Source organism: Anomalospiza imberbis, chromosome 22 (genome assembly GCF_031753505.1).
Source record: "Anomalospiza imberbis isolate Cuckoo-Finch-1a 21T00152 chromosome 22, ASM3175350v1, whole genome shotgun sequence".
NCBI classification, from domain to species: domain Eukaryota; kingdom Metazoa; phylum Chordata; class Aves; order Passeriformes; family Viduidae; genus Anomalospiza; species Anomalospiza imberbis.
Window position 1 is genome coordinate 7,689,480 of NC_089702.1, and position 20,318 is coordinate 7,709,797.

General features: G+C 59.3%; 4 protein-coding genes across 4 annotated transcripts in view; 3 read left to right on the plus strand and 1 right to left on the minus strand.

Moving 5' to 3' along the window:
- The first annotated feature begins 303 nt into the window (after window positions 1-303).
- LOC137486993 (retinol dehydrogenase 16-like) lies at window positions 304-2,370 on the plus strand. The gene is made up of 4 exons (XM_068212629.1): window positions 304-718; window positions 1,028-1,286; window positions 1,711-1,874; window positions 2,029-2,370. Exons 1-4 carry the CDS (start codon window positions 403-405, stop codon window positions 2,244-2,246), a joined length of 957 nt encoding a protein of 318 aa, XP_068068730.1. The 5' UTR covers window positions 304-402; the 3' UTR covers window positions 2,247-2,370.
- A 624-nt stretch (window positions 2,371-2,994) lies between these two features.
- Window positions 2,995-5,012, plus strand: LOC137486992 (retinol dehydrogenase 16-like). The gene is made up of 4 exons (XM_068212628.1): window positions 2,995-3,346; window positions 3,656-3,914; window positions 4,517-4,680; window positions 4,758-5,012. The coding sequence occupies exons 1-4, from the start codon at window positions 3,031-3,033 to the stop codon at window positions 4,976-4,978; spliced, it is 960 nt and encodes a 319-aa protein (XP_068068729.1). The 5' UTR covers window positions 2,995-3,030; the 3' UTR covers window positions 4,979-5,012.
- Window positions 5,013-6,669: 1,657 nt separating this feature from the next.
- GPR182 (G protein-coupled receptor 182) overlaps window positions 6,670-20,318 on the plus strand; it is an 88,825-nt gene continuing 75,176 nt past the window's right edge. Inside the window, exons 1-2 of the mRNA XM_068212620.1 lie at window positions 6,670-7,053; window positions 8,521-9,750. Of these exons, the coding sequence (XP_068068721.1) occupies window positions 8,529-9,623 (1,095 nt within the window). The 5' untranslated portion in view covers window positions 6,670-7,053; window positions 8,521-8,528 and the 3' untranslated portion in view covers window positions 9,624-9,750. The remainder of the gene's footprint in view (window positions 7,054-8,520; window positions 9,751-20,318) is intronic.
- On the minus strand, window positions 13,020-20,061 carry ZBTB39 (zinc finger and BTB domain containing 39). The gene is made up of 2 exons (XM_068212571.1): window positions 19,949-20,061; window positions 13,020-18,654 (listed from the first exon to the last, which is right to left on the minus strand). The coding sequence occupies exon 2, from the start codon at window positions 18,560-18,562 to the stop codon at window positions 16,433-16,435; it is 2,130 nt and encodes a 709-aa protein (XP_068068672.1). The 5' UTR covers window positions 18,563-18,654; window positions 19,949-20,061; the 3' UTR covers window positions 13,020-16,432.

Sequence of the window (20,318 nt, forward strand, 5' to 3'; positions counted from 1 at the left end):
GGGCGGGGGGGCGCGGGGATGTTCCGGGCTCCGGGGTGGTCGCGGGGTCCGGGGGCTTCCCGGGAGGGCAGCGCAGCGGTGCGGGAACCCCGGGGCGCTGCCCTGCTCCCGTTAACTGTTCCCCGCGAGAGCGGCGGGAGCGAAGCCCCGGGACACATCCCGGGGCACTGCCCGCAGCCCGGCGGGCTCCGGGCGGCAGCAGCGGGAGGAGCCCCGTGAGAGGACGGGGCGGAGCCGATCCCGCATCCCGGTAGTGCCCGGAGGCCCAGCGGAATCTCCGCGATCGTTGCCCAGGAGTCCACGAATTAATTATTAACAGCGGCAAAGCCAAGGTCGGGACAAACCGCTCCCTCTCCCTTCCTACTCCTCATCCCGGTGCCGGTGCCGGTGCCACCGCCGAGGATGTGGCTGTACGTGGTGGCCGTGCTGCTGGGGCTGCTCCTGCTGCGGCGCTGGCACCGGGAGCGGCAGACGGTGCCGCGGCTCTCGGAGAAGCACGTGCTGATCACAGGGTGCGACAGCGGCTTCGGGAACCTGCTGGCGCGGCAGCTGGACGCGCGGGGGCTGCGGGTGCTGGCCGCCTGCCTGACCGACACCGGGGCCGCGCAGCTGCGGGCGGCCACCTCCAACCGGCTGCAGACCGTCCTGCTGGACGTCACCTCCAGCAAGAGCATCGCCGATGTCACCGCCTGGGTCCGGGAGCGTGTGGGTGACCAAGGTAGAACGGGGCTGCCCCCCCTGTAGTCCCCCCTGGCTTCCCCTGCCAGACCGCGGGGCAATCACGGCTCGGTGATTAATTGCTGCCTGGCCAGAGGTGCTTCTCTGGCGACATCCATCTGCCACCGGCTCCTGCGGGAGCGCTGCCCGGGCAGAGAGTTCAGCTTTCAGCCCTTTCCCCCCGAAAAATCAGCTAATTAAGAGCTGATTACCCCAACAGCTCTCCTGCCACCTTGCTTGCTTGTGCCAGCACAGGCGAGACTGGGGCAGGGCCTTGGGACAGCCCCAGCTCATCCCATCCCCTCTCCAGGGCTCTGGGGGCTGGTGAACAACGCAGGCATCGCCATCCCCACCGCCCCGAACGAGTGGCTGACCAAGGAGGACTTTGTCAAGGTGCTGGATGTCAACCTGGTGGGGCTGGTGGAGGTGACACTGAGCCTCCTGCCGCTGGTGCGGCGGGCGCGGGGCCGCGTGGTCAACGTGGCCAGCGTGATGGGCCGCGTGTCCTTCTTCGGCGGTGGCTACTGCATCTCCAAGTACGGCGTGGAAGCCTTCTCTGACAGCCTCAGGTAAATCTAGACAAACAGGTTTCATCTTGATTTCCCAATTTGTTTTTCTGGACTTTGTCTGGCACAGTGATCAACTCCCATCCTCGCACAGCCGTGACTGAGCACAGGTTGAACTCGTATCTGCTGCTGAAGTGTGAGCAGCTCCTATCCGGGCATGGAGCCTCCCCTGTGGACATTGCCCCTGTCCGAGATCCTGCAGGACATGGCCCTGCTGCCCCGAGCTTTGCTTTGTTCCCAACCCATCCAAATGTGGCAAATGTTTGCTGGCACACTGTCTCAGCCATGTGCCAGCCTGGCACAGGGTGCACTGGCATGGCCAGGCTCTGCTCCATGCCTCTGGCATGAGGCTGCATCCCATGGGAGATGCAGGCACGGACATGCTCAGGTGCTGCTCCCATGTCCCACGGGATTCAATCCCTTCCAGGCTCGAGATGCAGAGCTTCGGGGTGAAGGTCTGTGTGATTGAGCCGGGCTACTTCAACACGATGATCACCAATGTTGAGAACCTGGAGAAGAATTTTTATGCCAGCTGGGAGAAGCTTCCTGAGGAAATCAAAGCGAGTTACGGGGAGAATTACTTAAGGGAGCGTAAGTACCTCCCCCAAAGGCTGAGTGATCCTCTTTCTCTCCTCACACAAGGCACATTCCCAGGGCCACGAGGGTCCCATGGGGGTCCCACTGCCCCAACACCCCATGGCTCCACGCAGCTCCAGGGTCTCAGTGGCATTTTCTGCCTCTGCAGTTGTGGCATTGCTCAAGCTGCTGCAGAAAAGCTACAACTCCAACCTGTCACTGGTCACCAACTGCATGGAGCACGCGCTGACCAGCCTCCACCCCCGCACCCGTTACTCCGCTGGCTGGGACGCCAAGCTGCTCTACCTCCCCCTCAGCTACCTGCCCTCAGCCCTCAGCGACGCCCTGTTCACCTTTTTCTACCCCAAATCTGTTGGGAAAGCTTAAGGTAGGGTTGCAGCTGGCAGCCAGGATCAGAATGAGATCCAATAATACATGGTGGGATCCAAAATTGGCTGCAGCCAAGGCCACACTGAAGTCACTGAATTTGTAACTGCATGTCTGACCCTCTGTCCCCCTCTCATGGATGGGTTTGTCCTGAATAAAGACCCTCTGTCCCCTCCTGGCTGAGCGTGGTGTCACTCTCAGGCTGTGGCACCGAGGCTGTGCCTGGAGGCTCTGGCTCTTCTGCTGAGCACCTGCTGTGTTCAGGATCCAGCCCCGGACAAGGTGCCAGGGGTCTTGCCCAGACTGACACCCCAGGATTGACACATGCAAGTAAAACTCAGACCTGTTCCAACCTGAGCAGATTTCCCTCTAGGCAAAGAACCAAGCAGCCTCTTACAGAATCCTCCTCCTCTACTTCCTCTTCTTCCTCCTCCTCCTGCAGAGCTGTTTGGGGGGGACTGTCCTGCTCCATCACCACATTTGGGGACACTGTTGCCCACCAACACTGGGACAGATGGAAAGATGCAGGGTTGGTGCTGCTGACGGTGTCTGGAGGGTTCCACCAAATCCAGCTCTGTGGGACATTGGGATCCACCTGCTAAGGGCACAGCAGAGCCCAGGCACAGGGAGTGGTGCAAGGCAAAGCCGGGAATTACAAAAACTACAAATCAGGGTGACATCAGGGTGACAAAATTCACCCCGGGTGCTGCCGCAATCCCGGCTCTATAAGTGCGGCCGGAGCGCGGCTGGCACGGGCTGTCACCGAGCGGTGCCACCGCCGAGGATGTGGCTGTACGTGGTGGCCGTGCTGCTGGGGCTGCTCCTGCTGCGGCGCTGGCACCGGGAGCGGCAGACGGTGCCGCGGCTCTCGGAGAAGCACGTGCTGATCACAGGGTGCGACAGCGGCTTCGGGAACCTGCTGGCGCGGCAGCTGGACGCGCGGGGGCTGCGGGTGCTGGCCGCCTGCCTGACCGACACCGGGGCCGCGCAGCTGCGGGCGGCCACCTCCAACCGGCTGCAGACCGTCCTGCTGGACGTCACCTCCAGCAAGAGCATCGCCGATGTCACCGCCTGGGTCCGGGAGCGTGTGGGTGACCAAGGTAGAACGGGGCTGCCCCCCCTGTTGTCCCCCCTGGCTTCCCCTGCCAGACCGCGGGGCAATCACGGCTCGGTGATTAATTGCTGCCTGGCCAGAGGTGCTTCTCTGGCGACATCCATCTGCCATCAGCTCCTGCGGGAGCGCTGCCCGGGCAGAGAGTTCAGCTTTCAGCCCTTTCCCCCCGGAAAATCAGCTAATTAAGAGCTGATTACCCCAACAGCTCTCCTGCCACCTTGCTTGCTTGTGCCAGCACAGGCGAGACTGGGGCAGGGCCTTGGGACAGCCCCAGCTCATCCCATCCCCTCTCCAGGGCTCTGGGGGCTGGTGAACAACGCAGGCATCGCCATCCCCACCGCCCCGAACGAGTGGCTGACCAAGGAGGACTTTGTCAAGGTGCTGGATGTCAATCTGGTGGGGCTGGTGGAGGTGACACTGAGCCTCCTGCCGCTGGTGCGGCGGGCGCGGGGCCGCGTGGTCAACGTGGCCAGCGTGATGGGCCGCGTGTCCTGCTTCGGTGGCGGCTACTGCATCTCCAAGTACGGCGTGGAAGCCTTCTCTGACAGCCTGAGGTATGGCTGTGGCAGCCCCCGCAGCTCTCCCGTGCTCGTCTAGCAGTCCCAGCGTTGCCCCGCTGTCCTCTGGCAGGGTTTTATTTGCGCATTCACTCCCGGTTACATGTTCCCCAGAGAGTTTGTGAAACGCTGACCACAAGCGGGCTGGGAGCGTGGGCAGGGCTGGAGCCGTGGGTGTGCAACCAGGGGAAGTGTTTCAAGGAGCTCTGGAGCAAAGCTCTAGAGGGATCCTGGGACGGGGGGGATGGACCAGTCCAGGAGGTCCCGGTGTCCCGGGGTGTCCCAGGGTCCGGAATTCTGGGGGCTGGGTGAGTCCCGGGGCTCTGAGATTCGGGGACGTCCCGGGATCCAGGAATGCTCCGGGGTCTGGGGTGGTCCCGAGGCACTGAGGTTCAGGGGGATTCCAGGATCCCGGGATCCAGAGGGGTCTCGGGGCACGGAGGTCGGGGGATGTCTCAGGATCCATGGAGCAAGGACAAGGTTCCCCTGTGCCCATGATGGAATGCCTGGGGGGTGTCACGAGCACCCTCTTGCTCCCCCCGCCCGGTCTCTGCCCTCCTCGGGGCAGCAGCTCCCGCTGACGCCCCCACCTCGGGCAGGCGGGAGCTGCGTCCCTTCGGGGTGCAGGTCTCCATCATCGAACCTGGAGGCTTCCAGACGGGAATGATCGACCCCACCCCGCTGGTGAAGAGCTTCGTTCGCCTCTGGGAGCGGCTCCCGGCAGAAGCCCAGGCAGCCTATGGCCGCCACTACCTGGACAAATGTGAGTCCATCCCCACACCGCACCACCACCCCCGCTGACCCCACCTCCATCGGGCTGACCCCCTTCTGCCCACCCAGATGCCAAGAGCACCACGCTGCTGCACCGCCTGAGCAGCTCCCGCCTGTCGCTCGTCACCGATGCCATGACACACGCGCTGCTCTCCCGCTGCCCCCGCAGCCGCTACGCCGCCGGCTGGGACGCCTGGCTCATCTTCCTGCCCCTCAGCTACTGCCCGGCCTGGCTGTCCGACAGCATCCTTGGCTTCTTTCTGCCCATCCCGGCCAGCGGGATCCCCTGATGGCCGCCAGAGCGAGGACATGGACAGGGCGCCCGTGGGTGTCTCCCTCCCTCGAGAACGTGCTCAGTAAAGGCGGTGCAATGCTGGGACTTGGAGGTGTCCGATGGCCACTTGGCCACGGTGCTGGTGACCCGTCCCACCGTGGCAGGATCCCGGCTGCTGCCTGTGCCAGCCGGGATACCCCGGCTCGGCTGGCAGGGAACGGGCTGGGAAAGGCTGCGCGCTGTTTATCCATCCCCTGGGCTCGTGGGCGTTGATCCCCGCGTCACTCATCGAGCTAATTAAGAGCTGATTAGCGATCACTAGGTGAGGGACAGGCCTCTGAGATTGTGCACTTGCCTGCGGGACCAGAGCAGCGCCTTTGCAGTCCTCCTGCCCCCAGCTCTGGCAAAGGCCGATCCCACGCCTCACCGGGACCCCCGAGACGCGACGGGGAGGGCGAGAGGGATGAGGAGGACCCCGGGACCTTGCACAAGCTGCGTTCAGCTCGCCGAGCTGTTTCCCCAGCCAAGGAAGGTTTTCCGAAGTGTTTTCTTTGGCTTAGAAAGTACAACGAGACTTTGCAGCCCCCGCACGTCGCGTTCGGGGCCCGCGTGTCCCCGGGGGCCGGGATGCGACGTGCCATCCCCCCGGGAGCTGCAGCCTCGGCTGTACCTGCCGTGGGACATCTGTGCCCGCAGCCGCGGGCAGCACCGCGGGCCGGCGACGGCTGCCCGGGCAGGGAAGGAACGGGAGAACGGCAGATCCCCGGGCTGCCTCTGCTTGGAGCCCACCTCTCCAGAGACCCTGAGGGAGGCTGAGGGTTTCTGGGCACACATTTCCTCGGGGCGCTCTAACATTGCGGGAGGGATGGGCAGAAGGGGCTGAGCCGCCTGCCCCAAGCCCGCGGCTCAGCTAGCTTGGAAATACAGCCGGCTCCCAGACCTCGCTATTGCCACCAGGATCAGCAGCCCCTGCACAATCCTTGACGGCTCCCAGATCCTGCTCAGCCCCAGAGTTCGGTGTGGAAATTGCCTGACCCGTTAAATAGAACCAGCTGAGCATTGCTTCCCCCTCGGGTGGGGCAAAGCCCCCCAGCCCCTCGGTGGCAGAGCGGCCCCTCACCACCCCCACGGCCCCAGCTGAGCCAAAATGTGCCCGGGGCCAGCACGAAGCTGCCGAGTTCCTGTTTGGAAGCCGGTCCCGCCAGGGTTGGTACCTGCACACGGGGTCACCAGCGCTGGGCTTGTTGTTGTGAGCCCCGACTTATCAGTGCCCTCGCGCTTCCCCGCTCCCCGTGCCTTCCTTCCGAGCCAATTGTTGATCCCGCAGTCTTGGCTGCACTGGAAAAAAGGAGATTTCCTGCAATTGTTTCGCAGGACTTGCAGCCCGATGCAAAATTTTCTGCCTATCAGCCCCCTCCCCAGCGCCGGGGCAAGGCTTGAGCCCCCTGGCTTCCCCTGCCAGACCGCGGGGCAATCACGGCTCGGTGATTAATTGCTGCTCGGCCAGAGGTGCTTCTCTGGCGACATCCATCTGCCACCGGCTCCTGCAGGAGCGCTACCCGGGCAGAGAGTTCAGCTTTCAGCCCTTTCCCCCCGAAAAGAACCCTGAGCTCACTCTGATATCGGGGTGGCATCAGGGACAGCTTTGGCACCTCTGTTATAACCCACCCCAACCCCTCAGGATTCCCAGTGCCGGGGCAGGACCTGGGATGTATTTTCCCCACAGAAGGATCCAGGCAGGATTCACCAGTGGGGTGACAGTGGAGGGGACACTCAGGAATCCTCGGGGACCCCCGTCCATCCCCAGGCACCTGCGGCTTCCACACCGACACCTGCCCAGGGCCTCCCCGCGCCTGTCCCCACCCTGCGGCAAAATCAAATGGGAGCCGAGTCCCGGCGCTGGAAATCCAGTCAAATGTCACCCGCGCTGGGCTGTCTCAGGATGTTGCACCACGACGGTCATTTCCTGCCCAGCAAGCGGCCACCAAGCCCACCCGAGCTCCGTGCCCAGAGGCGCTTGAGCTGCCGAGCCGAGAGGATCCGACCCCCCCGCTCCCGAGCAGCCCCAGCACAGCCCTTGCCCAGCCGCCGGTGAGCCAGCTCCGTCCTTCATCCCTCGTGTCCCTTCTCCTGTCCGTCCGTCCCCTTTACCACCCATCTGTCCCCTCTCTCATCTGTGCGTCCCTTCTCCCGTTTGTCTGTCCCTGGTCCTGTCTGCCTGTATTTTCTCCCGTTTGTCTGTCCCTGGTCCTGTCTGCCTGTCCTTTCTCCCGTTTGTCTGTCCCTGGTCCTGTCTGCCTGTCCTTTCTCCCGTTTGTCTGTCCCTGGTCCTGTCTGCCTGTCCTTTCTCCCGTTTGTCTGTCCCTGGTCCTGTCTGCCTGTCCTTTCTCCCGTTTGTCTGTCCCTGGTCCTGTCTGCCTGTCCTTTCTCCCGTTTGTCTGTCCCTGGTCCTGTCTGCCTGTCCTTTCTCCCGTTTGTCTGTCCCTGGTCCTGTCTGCCTGTCCTTTCTCCCGTTTGTCTGTCCCTGGTCCTGTCTGCCTGTCCTTTCTCCCGTTTGTCTGTCCCTGGTCCTGTCTGCCTGTCCTTTCTCCCGTTTGTCTGTCCCTGGTCCTGTCTGCCTGTCCTCTCTCCCGTTTGTCTGTCCCTGGTCCTGTCTGCCTGTCCCTTCTCCCGTTTGTCTGTCCCTGGTCCTGTCTGCCTGTCCTTTCTCCTGTCTGTCTGTCCCCTTTACCATCCACCTGTCCCCTCGCCCATTTCTCTGTCCCTTCTCCTGTCCATATATCCATATATCCCCTCTCCCGTCCATCTGTCCCATCTTCCATCTGTCTCTCAGCCCCAGCAGCCTCTCAGGACCTGCAGTGCAGAGAGGACGGGAGGTTCAGGAGCCCTGGGGGTGGCAGGTCCAGCCTCCCCCTGCTTTTGGAGCCGGTGGGTGTCAGCCTGGGTGGGTGCCACAGGGATGATGCTCCCACGGGGGACACCAGCTGTGGCTTGGTCCCGGCTTGCCAGGCTCCAAGTGAAGCGGGAAGACCCCGCTGGAAGGGCAGAGTCCCGCAGCATTCCCAAGGAACGGCTGCTCCTGGACACCTCCAGCAGCACGAGGCTGGACGGGCTCCGCAGCGTCTTCGCTGTGCGGATGCAGCTGTGCTGGGATCGGAGCTCTCACTTGGGGCAATAAGAGGATGTTCAGGTCAACTGCATTTCCCTGAAATGTATAATTTTGTCACCTACTTGGATGTCCTCGATGGCTCCGGTGGGAGCGGGGGCTTTCCCGCTGGAGCTGTCTCTGGGACAGAGTCACCGAACCTGTCTGTGCCCCAGGCCAGGCTCTGGGACAGGGAACAGCCACCACACGTGGTGACTGTAGTTTGTGGCTGGCATTTATCCTGGGATGTGAGGGGATCACCTGGGTGGACTCAGCATCTTTCGAAGGTTGATGTAGGGAGTCACCATGGGAGTAAAAATTAGGTTAGAAGCCCCCAGAAGGATCTTTTTGAGCCCCACACAATGGGTCTCTGTTTCAGGCGGCCCAGCTCAGTGCTCTCCCTTTCCCTGCAGCCACCAGGATGGCCGAGGTGAGCACTGTCCCCGTGGAGACACACACTGTCCCAAGTGAGTACGGGGACTACCACAACTTGTCCGAGCTGTTCTACCTCCTGAACCACACCTACACCTACTGTGAGTTCAGCCTGGATGAGAACATCAAGCGAGTGATTCTCTTCATCCTCTACCTGGTCATCTTCGTGGTGGGCTTGGTGGAGAACCTCCTCGTCATCTGGGTCAACTGGCAGACACGGGGCAACAAGAGCTTGGTCAACCTCTACATCATCAACATGGCCATCGCTGACCTCGGGGTGCTGCTCTCGCTGCCCATCTGGATGCTGGAGGTGATGCTGGATTACACCTGGCTCTGGGGCAGCTTCCTCTGCCGCTTCACCCACTACTTCTACTTCGCCAACATGTACGCCAGCATCTTCTTCCTCACCTGCCTGAGCGTGGATCGCTACGTGACCCTGACCAGCTCCTCCCTCTTCTGGCACCGGCACCAGCACCGCGCGCGCCGCGTGGTCTGCGCCTGCAGCTGGGTCCTGGCCGCCGCCATCCCCGTCCTGGAGGTGGCTCACATGCAGCTGGTCAACACTGGGGAGCCCATCTGCATCTTCATGGCCCCCTTCGAGACCTACGACGAGTGGGCGCTGGCGGTCAGCTTGGCCACCACCACCATCGGCTTCCTCATCCCGTTCCCCATCATCGCGGTGTTCAACGTGCTGACGGCGCGGTTCATCCGGCGCACCAAGCCGGAGAGCCGCAAGCACTGCCTGCTCATCTACGCCTACATCGGGGTGTTCCTGCTCAGCTGGCTGCCCTTCCACGCCGTGCTGACGCTGCTCACCCTCGAGGGCAACCACATCATCCTGCACTGCACCTTCGCCCACTTGCTCTACTTCTTCTACGACATCATAGACTGCTTCACGCTGCTCCACTGCGTCGTCAACCCCATCCTCTACAACTTCCTCAGCAAGAACTTCCGCAGCAAGCTCATCTCTGCCGTGGTCAAGTACATCCCAAAGGACCACGGTGGCCAGAAGGGCATGGGCAACTCCTCCTCCAGCACGCAGCACTCCATAGTCATCGCGAAGGACAACAGCCCTCCCAACTAAGGGGAGGTCAGACTCTCCCAGCCTCCGTCGTGGTGGCTCCCTGGGGACAGTGGGATCGGTTTTCCTGCTGCTGAGGACACAACTTGCTTGGGCACGGCCCTTCTTGGCTGGGCACCTCCCGTGGCAGGTTGAGGTGCCAGCTTTGAGGAGAGCTGGGAGCTACGGACATCTTGCCTCTGGAGTGCTGCTGTGTCCAGCCTAAAGAAAGGATAAGAGAAAATTGTATTTCCCGGTTGACAAGAGAAACCCTTGCAATAATAAAGCTTGTTACTCCACTCAGTGTCTGACACAACCCAACCCCAAGATCAGAGCCCCATCCTGCCCCAAACTGTGGGGCTGGAGTGCACCATCTGCCCCATCATGGGCATTCCTGCATCCTCAAACTGCCCCTGACCCCCAGCCCTGGGCACGGCATGGCCTGGTGAGTGCCATCCCGGGTGGGAGAGAAGGAATCATCCCTTTGGAACACAAACCTCCCCCCACAGTGCCCAGCAACGTCCAGAGCCTGATTTTTGAGAGATGAAGGTGAAGCAGCCCAAGGGGCTGAGCAGGGCACAGATTTGAGGGGGGGAACATCTTGGATTCGAGATCAACCACTCCTTCAGAGCAATTTTGCAAACCCACTTGTAAATTAGTAAGGGCTAAACTGAGTTTTACTCCAGACTGATTTTTGGTCCCCCATCCCATTAACTCCAGCCTCCTCTGGAGCATCCCCTGGCAGGCTTTTATGGCCACTGGATGCATTTCTCAACATCCATCGGGCTCCAACAGCCCTTCCCCTTCCACCAAAGTCCCTGTGGGAGCATGGGTATGTGCAGAAAACCTCAGAGCTGGAGCACGGGCCGGGCTTGTGCTGTGCAAGGAACTGGAGCATCCGGAGAAAGTTCATCCTCGTCTGGATCCTGATCCCAGTCACGTGCTGCGGGTCGGGCCCTCGCTGGGGGAAGGTGACGGAGCGACCATAAATCTACCAAAGGCCTTGAGCTGCTCGAGGAACACGTCGTGAAAAAAGCAAAGCATAAGCAGTTCTGGGGACAGGATGCTGGCGCAGGGGTGGGAGCAGGATGTCCCGGGAGAAGCCCATGAGCAGGGGGTGAGACGGATATGGGGTTATCACGGGGCTGGCTGGGAAAGCTCTGCCACTTCCAGGGGTCCCTGATGGGGTAAACCCCTAAATTCCTCAGGGTTCCTTCTGCAGGGATGTTCCTCTGTATCCCAGGACAGGAGCACTGAGGGAACAATCCAAATCCACCTCTTACACAGAAACCCTGGTCGGAATTCCCTGCTCAGGGCAGCAGCTGAGGCCGTTCCCCTACTCTGCTCCTCACACCTGTGAGTGCAGAACCCCGGGGGCTGTGAGACCCCCAGGCTGAGCTCTGCACCCACAGGACCCCACCACCTTCATTCCCCGATCCCAAATCCTCCCTGAGCTTCCCTTTGCTAATTCCCTCCCATGTCCAAGGAAGAAATGGATCATAAATACACAACCAGCCACTCACCAGGGCAAAAAAATATATTCAAGATACTTAAACATGTAAAATTTGGTATTTCACCTAATAAATGTAATTTTTTAGCTGTCTTAATTCCTCTGCACTTTTGTCCATAGACCCTAGGGCCAGAGTGGCCTTAAATAAATTGTGACCCATGCGGTGACCTGGGCTGGGGCACCCTGTTCCCACCTCCACGGGAAGTTCTTCCTTGTGTCGAGGTGGAACGTCTTGTGGTTTCATTTATGGCCACTGCTCCTTGTCCTGTCACACCACTGAAAAGTCTGGCACCATCCTCTTGGCAACCACCTTTGAGGTATTGTTATGGACTGATGAGACCCCCTCTCAAATGAGATATCTGAGATATTTTTATGGATTGTTGACATCCCCTCTCAAATGAGATATCTGAGATATTTTTATGGATTGAGACCCCCTCTCAAATGAGATAGCTGAGATATTTTCATGGATTGTTGAGATCCCCTCTCAAATGAGATGTTTATATGGATATCTGAGATATTTTTATGGATTGAGATCCCCTCTCAAATGAGATATCTGAGATATTTTTATGGATTGAGATCCCCTCTCAAATGAGATAGCTGAGATATTTTCATGGATTGTTGAGATCCCCTCTCAAATGAGATGTTTATATGGATATCTGAGATATTTTTATGGATTGATCCCCTCTCAAGGAGATAGCTGAGATATTTTTGTGTATTGATGAGACTCCCTCTCAAATGAGATATTTATACAGATATCTGAGATATTTTTATGGATTGAGACCCCCTCTCAAATGAGATATCTGAGATATTTTTATGGATTGATCCCCTCTCAATGAGATAGCTGAGATATTTTTGTGTATTGATGAGACTCCCTCTCAAATGAGATATTTATACAGATATCTGAGATATTTTTATGGATTGTTGAGATCCTCTCTCAAATAAAATGTTTATATGGATATCTGAGATATTTTTATGGATTGAGATCCCCTCTCAAAGGAGATATCTGAGATATTTTTATGGATTGAGACCCCCTCTCAAATGAGATATCTGAGATATTTTTATGGATTGATCCCCTCTCAAATGAGATATTTATACAGATATCTGAGATATTTTTATGGATTGTTGAGATCCTCTCTCAAATAAAATGTTTATATGGATATCTGAGATATTTTTATGGATTGAGATCCCCTCTCAAAGGAGATATCTGAGATGTTTTTATGGATTGAGACCCCCTCTCAAAGGAGATATCTGAGATATTTTTATGGATTGATCCCCTCTCAAATGAGATATTTATACAGATATCTGAGATATTTTTATGGATTGTTGAGATCCTCTCTCAAATAAAATGTTTATATGGATATCTGAGATATTTTTATGAATTGATCCCCTCTCAAAGGAGATGTTTATACAGATATCTGAGATATTTTTATGGATTGAGATCCCCTCTCAAAGGAGATATCTGAGATATTTTTGTGGATTGATGAGATCCTCTCTCAAATGAGATATTTATACAGATATCTGAGATATTTCTATGGACTGATCGAATCCCCTCTCAGTCTCCTCCAGACTAATCCAGCCCAGCTCCCACAGTCTCTCCTCATCACTGAGCTGCTCCAGACCCCTCAAAACCATTCTGTACTCAGTTCCCAGCCCATGGAACTGGCAAACACGGCACAGAAAAGGCTCCTCCAGGCACACAAACCCAACGGGTGGGCTCTGCTCCCACGCTGCTGCTGCACCCCTCACTCTCTCCTGCTCCTGTATCCCACAGGAATGTCCCAAACTGTTCCCCTGAGGCAGTCCTGGAGCCATGGCACAAATCCAGTGGGAGCATGATACAGGGATGGCCTCACCTGCTTCCCAGGCACTCCTGGGAGGAACACGTTTCATAAAGAAGCAGCTACAAGAGGTCAACGTTTTCCATTTTATTATTCTAAATAAAAACCACACTTTGTGCTGAACAATGGAGTAGAAAAGAACCCGATGTACAACGATTTTAGACATCTACGATTTGGGGGGGGGGGGAAGTTTACAAAATATACAAAACTTTACAGCAAATAGATAGTAAACACTTAAATAGCAGGAGGTCAGTACCTACGATTAACTTAACGAAAAGGTTAGACAGCAAGTTCAACTCTTGTTCTTTCTTCTTCTGCTCAATTACTCTGATGGCAGACCTGGATCCACTGAGAACAGGGAAAGTGAATTTTGTGTTGGGGATGGGAGTGAGCCTGGGCTCGGAGCAGGGCCCTCAGAGGGGATTCTGTCTCTGGGCTCCCCAGGAGGCTCCGTGACCTGGACGCTTCCAGAACTTCCCCTCTGCAACTCCCTCTCCTACCCCAGGATCCCAAAGCACTTTGCAAACACCTCAGGCTGCCCCAGGGGAGGTAGGTTGGTGTCCCCACAGCCACCAAGGGCAGTGGGGACAGGAGACAGCCAGGTTTGCCCGTGGCGGTGGAGAAGGAACTAAATCTGGCATGGAGCCACTGCTCTGGCTCTCCCAAAACTGAACTGGAACTCCCAGGCAGGCTGGGGACAGGGATGACATCCCTGCCAACCCCTGAAGGCTCGGGAGCACCCAGGACCCCCACTCAGGTTTCTGAGCCCTCTGGGAATCACCCTCAGGAGCAGCAGCAGCAGGTCCAGACCCGTCCCTGCAGCCCCTCCACTGCTGCTGATTTGGGGTGTTCCACGTGGGAATGATCCGTTTTAACCCAGGCAAACAGAAATTCCCTGGATCAGAGCCAGCAGCAAGCGGGGGGCTCCTGCTTTTCCCCCCAGGCAGGAGCAAGGGCTGGCTGTGCCCCTTGGTGTTTCGGTGTAAAAGCTTCTCTTTTTGGTTTATGCGCACAAAAGGCTTTTGCTTTTCAGCTCAGCGAGATCTGGGGCTGCAGACCCTCCCTGACGCTCACCACGACTTCTGGAACATTCCAGGAGGGTCTCAAGGCTCTCCCAGCCTCGTCTATCCCTCACAGCCTTCACAGCCACCTCCAGAGCAGTGCAGGTCGTGTCCATCCCTATCCCTGTCCCTGTCCCCAGCCTGCCATCAGCCAGGCACAGCCCTGAGTTCCACGCTCGAGGGGACCCTGCACGAGCAGGGGGTGGGACTGGGTGACTCCCGATGGTCCCTTCCAGCCTCATCCATCCCACGACTCCACGACACAAACCCTGGAACCCAGAGAGCAGCTCAGAGGAGCCCACAGCAAAGTGCCACCAGCTCCCACGCTGCCCAGAGCACCACGCCATTCCCAAAGCGACCCCTTCTCTTGTAAAACCTAACACAGCTCCACAGTGACCCCAGGACCACGAGCCTGGAGTTCAGAACTCAGAGCTGCAGCAGCCAGGCCAACCCAGAGCTGACCCTGGCTCTGGTGCCTCCCCTCCTCCAAAGCCAGGCTCCAGGCACCCTCCCCGCTCCCGGAGGTAGGTCGGTACCACGGGAGGTACCACCCTCATTTTACAGATGAGGAAACTGAGGCAAAGAGGTGAAGTGACTTGCCCAAGGCCACGGCGGAGCTGGAAGAGAGACCCCCGGGTGCTCTGAGCTCTCTGAGTCCAGCCCCCACTGCAGGATGGCCCTGCCTGGGTGTCCCTTCCCAGGTGTCCCTTCCTGGGTGTCCCTTCACAGGGAGGGGGCAGCGGGGTGAGTTTCCAGGGTTTGCAAATCACTAGTTTAGTTTAGTTTAGTTTTAGTTTTAGTTTTAGTTTTGTAACAGTAAAACTCGACAGAAGCGCAGGAGCCGATCCACGACCACCGAGGCTGGGAGAGCCCCGAGCACTTCCTTGTTTGTGAGGTAGAATGAGTTACCCAAGGGCAGTCCCAGCTTGGAAATATCTGTTCCTCCCCACCTCTGCCCCACAGCAGGATAACAAGGGGAGAAGCTAATCCATGCCCTTCCCAGTGTTAACACTGTTGGCACCAGCTGGCCTCGCCAGGGTGGCCAGGAGAGACCCCCAGGAGTGGCCAGGAGAGCCCCCCATGCTGAGGTGGACCTGACACAGGGCCAAGAGAGACCCCTGTGCCCAGGACAGCTCCCCATGCCCAGAAGAGCCTCCTGCACCAAGGGGCACCGAAACGCAGAGGGGGAGAGCCACCCAAGCCCAGGAGAGCCCCCCACACCCAGGGGAGCCCCTCCATGCCCAGAAGAGCCCCCCACACCCAGGGGAACCCCCAGAAGTGCCCAGCATGCAGCAGGAGAGGCCAAGCCATCGCTGTGGCTCCCACTCCATGAACAAACTCACAGCACTCCAAGCACACGCGTTTGCCACCGGAACACGTCCGGGATGTGGCGATGCAGGGCGTGGGAGGGGGGATCCCTCTGGCAGGAGAAGGGTCCCTCCTCCTTCCAGGGAGTTAAGGCAACAGCTTCATCCTGACTCGTCTGCCCAGGGCACAGCGTGAGGCTGGGGCAGGGCCAGGAGACTCCTGGCTCTCTGTGGCCACCACGAATCACCCCACAAGGAGCATGGACCTGCTTCCCCTCCCTCTGCAGTCCTACAGGAGATCCCCGTGCTCACGCAGCCATCTCTGCCCAGCTCTGCAGGGAGGTTGTGTCACTCCTTCAGCTCCTCCTCCGGGTCTCAGGGCACCGGCGAGTCCCAGCCACGGCAGAACAAACACGGCCTGGGAATCTGTGAATCCCCTGCTCCTGGTTCCCTGCTGGGATCCCTCCTTGTTTACACACTCAGGTGCTTCCTGCTCCTCTCCCCAGCAACGGCAGCGATGGCCGATCCCAGAGCGCACTTTGCTCGTCTCCTGGCAGTAGCAGCAGAACACCAGGGATGCCCAGAGTGTCTTTTTCTTTCCTTTTTTCTTTCTCTTTTGTTCCTTTCCTTCGAGTCCAGCGCCTGCTCTGGCTCTGTCCCTCTCCACTGAGGTCAGGTGTGAAAATCTTAGCAGCATCAGTTTGTGGACAAGCTCAGGGTTAGCCTGGTCAAGTGGGCTAAAAGGCTCAAAAAAAAAAAAAAAAAAAGAATCTAGACTCAAAAACTAGTGAGAAATGCTAAAAGCACAGAACTTGATGCCCTCTAACAGGACCAGAGGTAAGTAAACACGACAGACTCCTTGAAACAGTGATGTACCTCACGTGCTGTTAATTTGTACAACGCCACCAATCTAAAAAGCCCTAGGAAGGCCCAAAAAAAACCAAAAAAAAAACCAAAAAAAAAAAACCTAAACCAAAACCAAAAAAGAATTCCATCCGTGATGCCTGACCATTAAATAAAACAAAACAACTTTTTTTTTTTTCTTTTCTTTTCTTTTCTTTTCCTTTTCCTCCTCCACAGCTTCCATCATTAACGCTCCTCCGCCAGCCGTGCCCCATCAGCTATCCGTGTTTTTCTCGGCCTCTTTGGAATGGATGATGTACATGAAAGTCTGTTCGATGGTGAAGTCCGGCGGGAGGCTGCCCTTGTGCACCCCTATGTGCTTGCTCATCAGGTTGAGCGTGGAGCTGTAGTGGCCACACACCGTGCAGCGATACATGAGGGCCCCCGAGTGCGTCCGCAGGTGGCACTTGATGGTGGAGCGCCCGCGGAAGAACTTGTGGCACACCTTGCACTGGTACGGCTTCTCCCCGGTGTGGATGCGCCGGTGGTAGTTGAACTCGCTGGTGTGGGCGAACCTCTTGCCACACACCTTGCAGCTGTACTTGCTGTTCCCCGGCTGGCTCTGCAGCGCCAGCTCTTCGCTCAGGAACTCCTCGGGCAGCTTCCTCTTGGGCAGCCCCTGCGGCTGCAGGCGCTCCCCAAATCCCGCCCGGATGTCCAGGCTGGCCCCGCACTTGTGCTGGCTGACGTGGTAGCGATAGGCGGCTTCCAGCTTGAAGCTCTGGCTGCAGAAGTGGCACTGGAAAAGAGCCTCCTCCACGTGCTGGTGCACGGCCAGGTGCTTCTCCAGGAGCTGCCGGTCCACGAAGCTGCTGGCACACACGGAGCAGGAGAAGACGGAGATGCCCAGGTGGGACAGGGTGTGCCACAGCAGGCTGCAGAGGCTCAGGTGCCGCTGGTCGCACACGCCGCACGTCTGGCTCTTCAGGTTCACGTGCTCCAGCAGGTGGCTGCGGACCGTGTGGAAATCTTTGGCCAAGGGCTTCCCGCAGGCAGCGCAGGCCAGCTCGGGCCCGGGCCCTCCCCCAAACACGGCCACCTTCCCCGGCAGGGGGTCACTGGGGTGGACAATGACATTGTTGTCGAAGACCCCGTCCCGCCGGTGCAGCGTCAGCTGCCACTGGGTGAAGAACTTGGTCTCGCACATGTCGCAGGAGAAGAGGAAGATGCCGATGTGGGACAGCACGTGAGTGACCCTGGAGTTGCGGTCCTGGAAGTGGGTCTCGCAGACTTTGCAGTTCCCTGTGAGCAGGTCGACGTGGTCCCTGGCGTGCTGGCGGATCAGCTGGATGTTGGGCTCCAGCACCTTCTTGCACACCTGGCAGGGCATGGCCTTGCTGTCCCGGCTGTCGCTTTCGAAGGCCAGCTCCTCCTCGCTGTCATCGCTCAGCTCAATCACTTCCTCAGACGGGACCAGCTCTTCTCCAGCATCCTCAAAATGCAGCTCGGCCTCTCCCAAATCCTCCAGCTGGAGCTCATCCATCTGCTCGAATCCCTGCTCTTTGGAGTGGTCGCTGTTGCTGGGGCAGGAATTGCTCCCCGTGGAGACATCCAGGGAGGGGTCAGTGGGGAAGAAGCCGCCCTTGCCGTAGTCACCGTTGCTCTGGGCCTTGTACTGAGGGCAGGAGCTGCCGGTGGTCTGTGCCACGACGTTCCCACCGGGCTGGGCCCCCAGAGCCGCGACCGGAGCGAACTGCCCCGGATCCGACTCCTGCTCTGTCTTGGGAGGCTGCTGTGGGTGCATCAGGGGGAGAGCCTGGCTGGCCTCACCCACGGCGCTCCTGTCATCCTCTTTGTAGCCGCCCACCATGTCCCCGTGCAGGAGGTAATTCCGCTCGGGGCCGAAGTGCTCCGCGCCGCTCCGGATGTCCCCCAAAGAGTGGCTCTGCTCCGAGGAGGCGCTGCTCAGCGGCCCAGCCCGGCCTTCCCCCACGGACAGGGCAGGCTGCTTGGTGATGGCCGAGCTCTCCAGGTCGGGGAAGGTGGAGTGACAGGCCTGCAGCAGATCCTCCATGCCCAGCCGCTCCGCCACCTCGTAGATGACGCCCACGTTGATGAGGTCGGTGAAGAGCTCCGAGGTGTACACAAAGCTCAGGATCTTCTCGAAGTTGGCTGGCGTGATGAAATCCACCACGTAGGTCCTGGCAGCGTCCAGCCCCGTGTTGAGGAAGAGGTTCTGGAAGTAGCCGGCGGCGCAGGCCAGCACGGCCTTGTGCGCGGCGAAGGAGCGGGAGCCCACCAGGATGGTGACGTCGCACATGGTCTCGGAGAGCCGGCACTTGTTGAGCTCCTTCAGCAGGTTGTTGGGGTGGTTGGTGCTGTGCAGCTTGATCCTCATGCCCATCTTAGCAGCTGCTTAAGAGTCCCTTCTCCTGGTCAGCTCGGCCTTCAGGCTTTCATCCGTGGCGGGAGCAGGAACTGGCAGGGCAAAGGGCTCTGCAGAGGGGAAAGGCAAAAAAAAAAGTTATTTAACAACCAAAGCAACGCCATTCTGGTCATACCTCCCATTCTGCACCTTTCCGAGGAGCCACAGAGCAGCTGCTCAGCTGGAGATGGACTAAACCTGTCTTGTCACCTCACTTTTGGGAAGTAAAAGGCTGGATGTGCAAAGCAGCAAAGTCAAAACAAAAAGACACTGACTCTCCGAGGCAGCCTGAAGGTCCCACTGCTGTTGGGGCAGGGACAGAGATCCTGCTGACCCTGAGATCCAACTGGAGCCTGTTCCAGACATCTCCCTCTTCCTGAGCTGGGCATGAGGCTCCTCTCCAAAGAGATGCCACTCAGGCTGGACACGCCAGTTGGATTTGCCTCTAGGTCTCCTCCAGCTGCAGCCACTTCATTCCTTCACTTCAGATTCCACCTGCAGCCACAAGGACACGGCAGGCTCCCAGGTGGGATTCTCTGCATTCCAGCCTTGTGGATTTCCCCTGGGATGGATTCCCCCGGGATGGATTCCCCCGGGATTTCTCTCAGATTCCTCAGCTGCCACCACACCTGTCCCACCGCACCGGCCATTCCCCAGTGTCCTCCCAGCTTGTCCCACTGCCTTTGTCCCTCTGTCCTGCTCACAGATGCCTCAACAGCTCTTGGGATTTCACGAACTTACCCAGGAAACTCTATCCTTAATTCCCCTATTCCTAATTCCCTGCTTTCCCCTCCCTGAGCCAGGGAACAGCGAGCCCAGGAGGCAGCAAAGAGCAGGAGTTTGGAGGGGCTGGAGCTGCCTCTGCCCCAGCTCCGGGGAAAACCGAAGCGCAGAGGACGGGCTGCTCTCCCCCGGGATGCGGAGGGATGGGGAAAACACCACGGGCAGCTGGGGAGGGCGAGGAGGAGGATGGAGATGCCGCGGGGAAGGCTCTGGAAGGCAAAAAGCACCGGGGCGATTGCTGCGGCGTGGGGATGGGGCAGGAGGGGAAGGAGCGGGACAGGGGTTGGGGGGCCGGGGGGCAGCGGCCAGGGGGGCGCGGGCGGCCAGGGGGGCTCCGCGCCGGCGGCGGACGGGGAGTCCCGGAGCTGCCCCGGGAGAAACGGGAGGAGATGGCGGGGGGCGGACAGCGGGGGCCCCGGTGGGGCCCGGGGAGCGGGGGCAGGAAGGGCCCCCGGGGGGAGCCACGAAAGGCGGCGGGAGGCCCCGGGGAGGGTAGGAGAGGGTCGGCGCGGGGCTGGCGGCGGGGGCGCGGCGCGGGGGCCCTGCGGGGGCCGGGGGTCGCGGGCGGGGGTCGCTCCTTACCCGCCCGGCGCCCCGCACCATCCCGGCCCGGCTCACACAAAGGCGCCGACCCGCCCCGCGCCCGCCCCGGCCCGCGCCGCCTTCCGGGACCCGCCGGCGGCAGCGCCCCCGCGCGGCGCGGAGGACGCAGAGCGGGGGCACCGGACACGGGGCGGGACACGGGCACGGGGCGGGACACACGGACACGGGGAGGGACACACGGACACGGGGAGGGACACACGGACACACGGACACACGGACACGGGGAGGGACACACGGACACGGGGAGGGACACACGGACACACGGACACACGGACACGGGGAGGGACACACGGACACGGGGAGGGACACACGGACACACGGACACACGGGCACGGGGAGGGACACACGG

Coding starts and splice junctions, on each gene's coding strand:
- LOC137486993 (XM_068212629.1), top strand. CDS start 403: ATGTGGCTGTACGTGGTGGCCGTGCTGCTGGGGCTGCTCCTGCTGCGG. Junction 719..1,027: donor GGAGCGTGTGGGTGACCAAG/GTAGAACGGGGC, acceptor TCCCCTCTCCAG/GGCTCTGGGGGCTGGTGAAC. Junction 1,875..2,028: donor GGAGAATTACTTAAGGGAGC/GTAAGTACCTCC, acceptor CTGCCTCTGCAG/TTGTGGCATTGCTCAAGCTG.
- LOC137486992 (XM_068212628.1), top strand. CDS start 3,031: ATGTGGCTGTACGTGGTGGCCGTGCTGCTGGGGCTGCTCCTGCTGCGG. Junction 3,915..4,516: donor GCCTTCTCTGACAGCCTGAG/GTATGGCTGTGG, acceptor CACCTCGGGCAG/GCGGGAGCTGCGTCCCTTCG. Junction 4,681..4,757: donor CCGCCACTACCTGGACAAAT/GTGAGTCCATCC, acceptor CTGCCCACCCAG/ATGCCAAGAGCACCACGCTG.
- ZBTB39 (XM_068212571.1), bottom strand. CDS start 18,562: ATGGGCATGAGGATCAAGCTGCACAGCACCAACCACCCCAACAACCTG.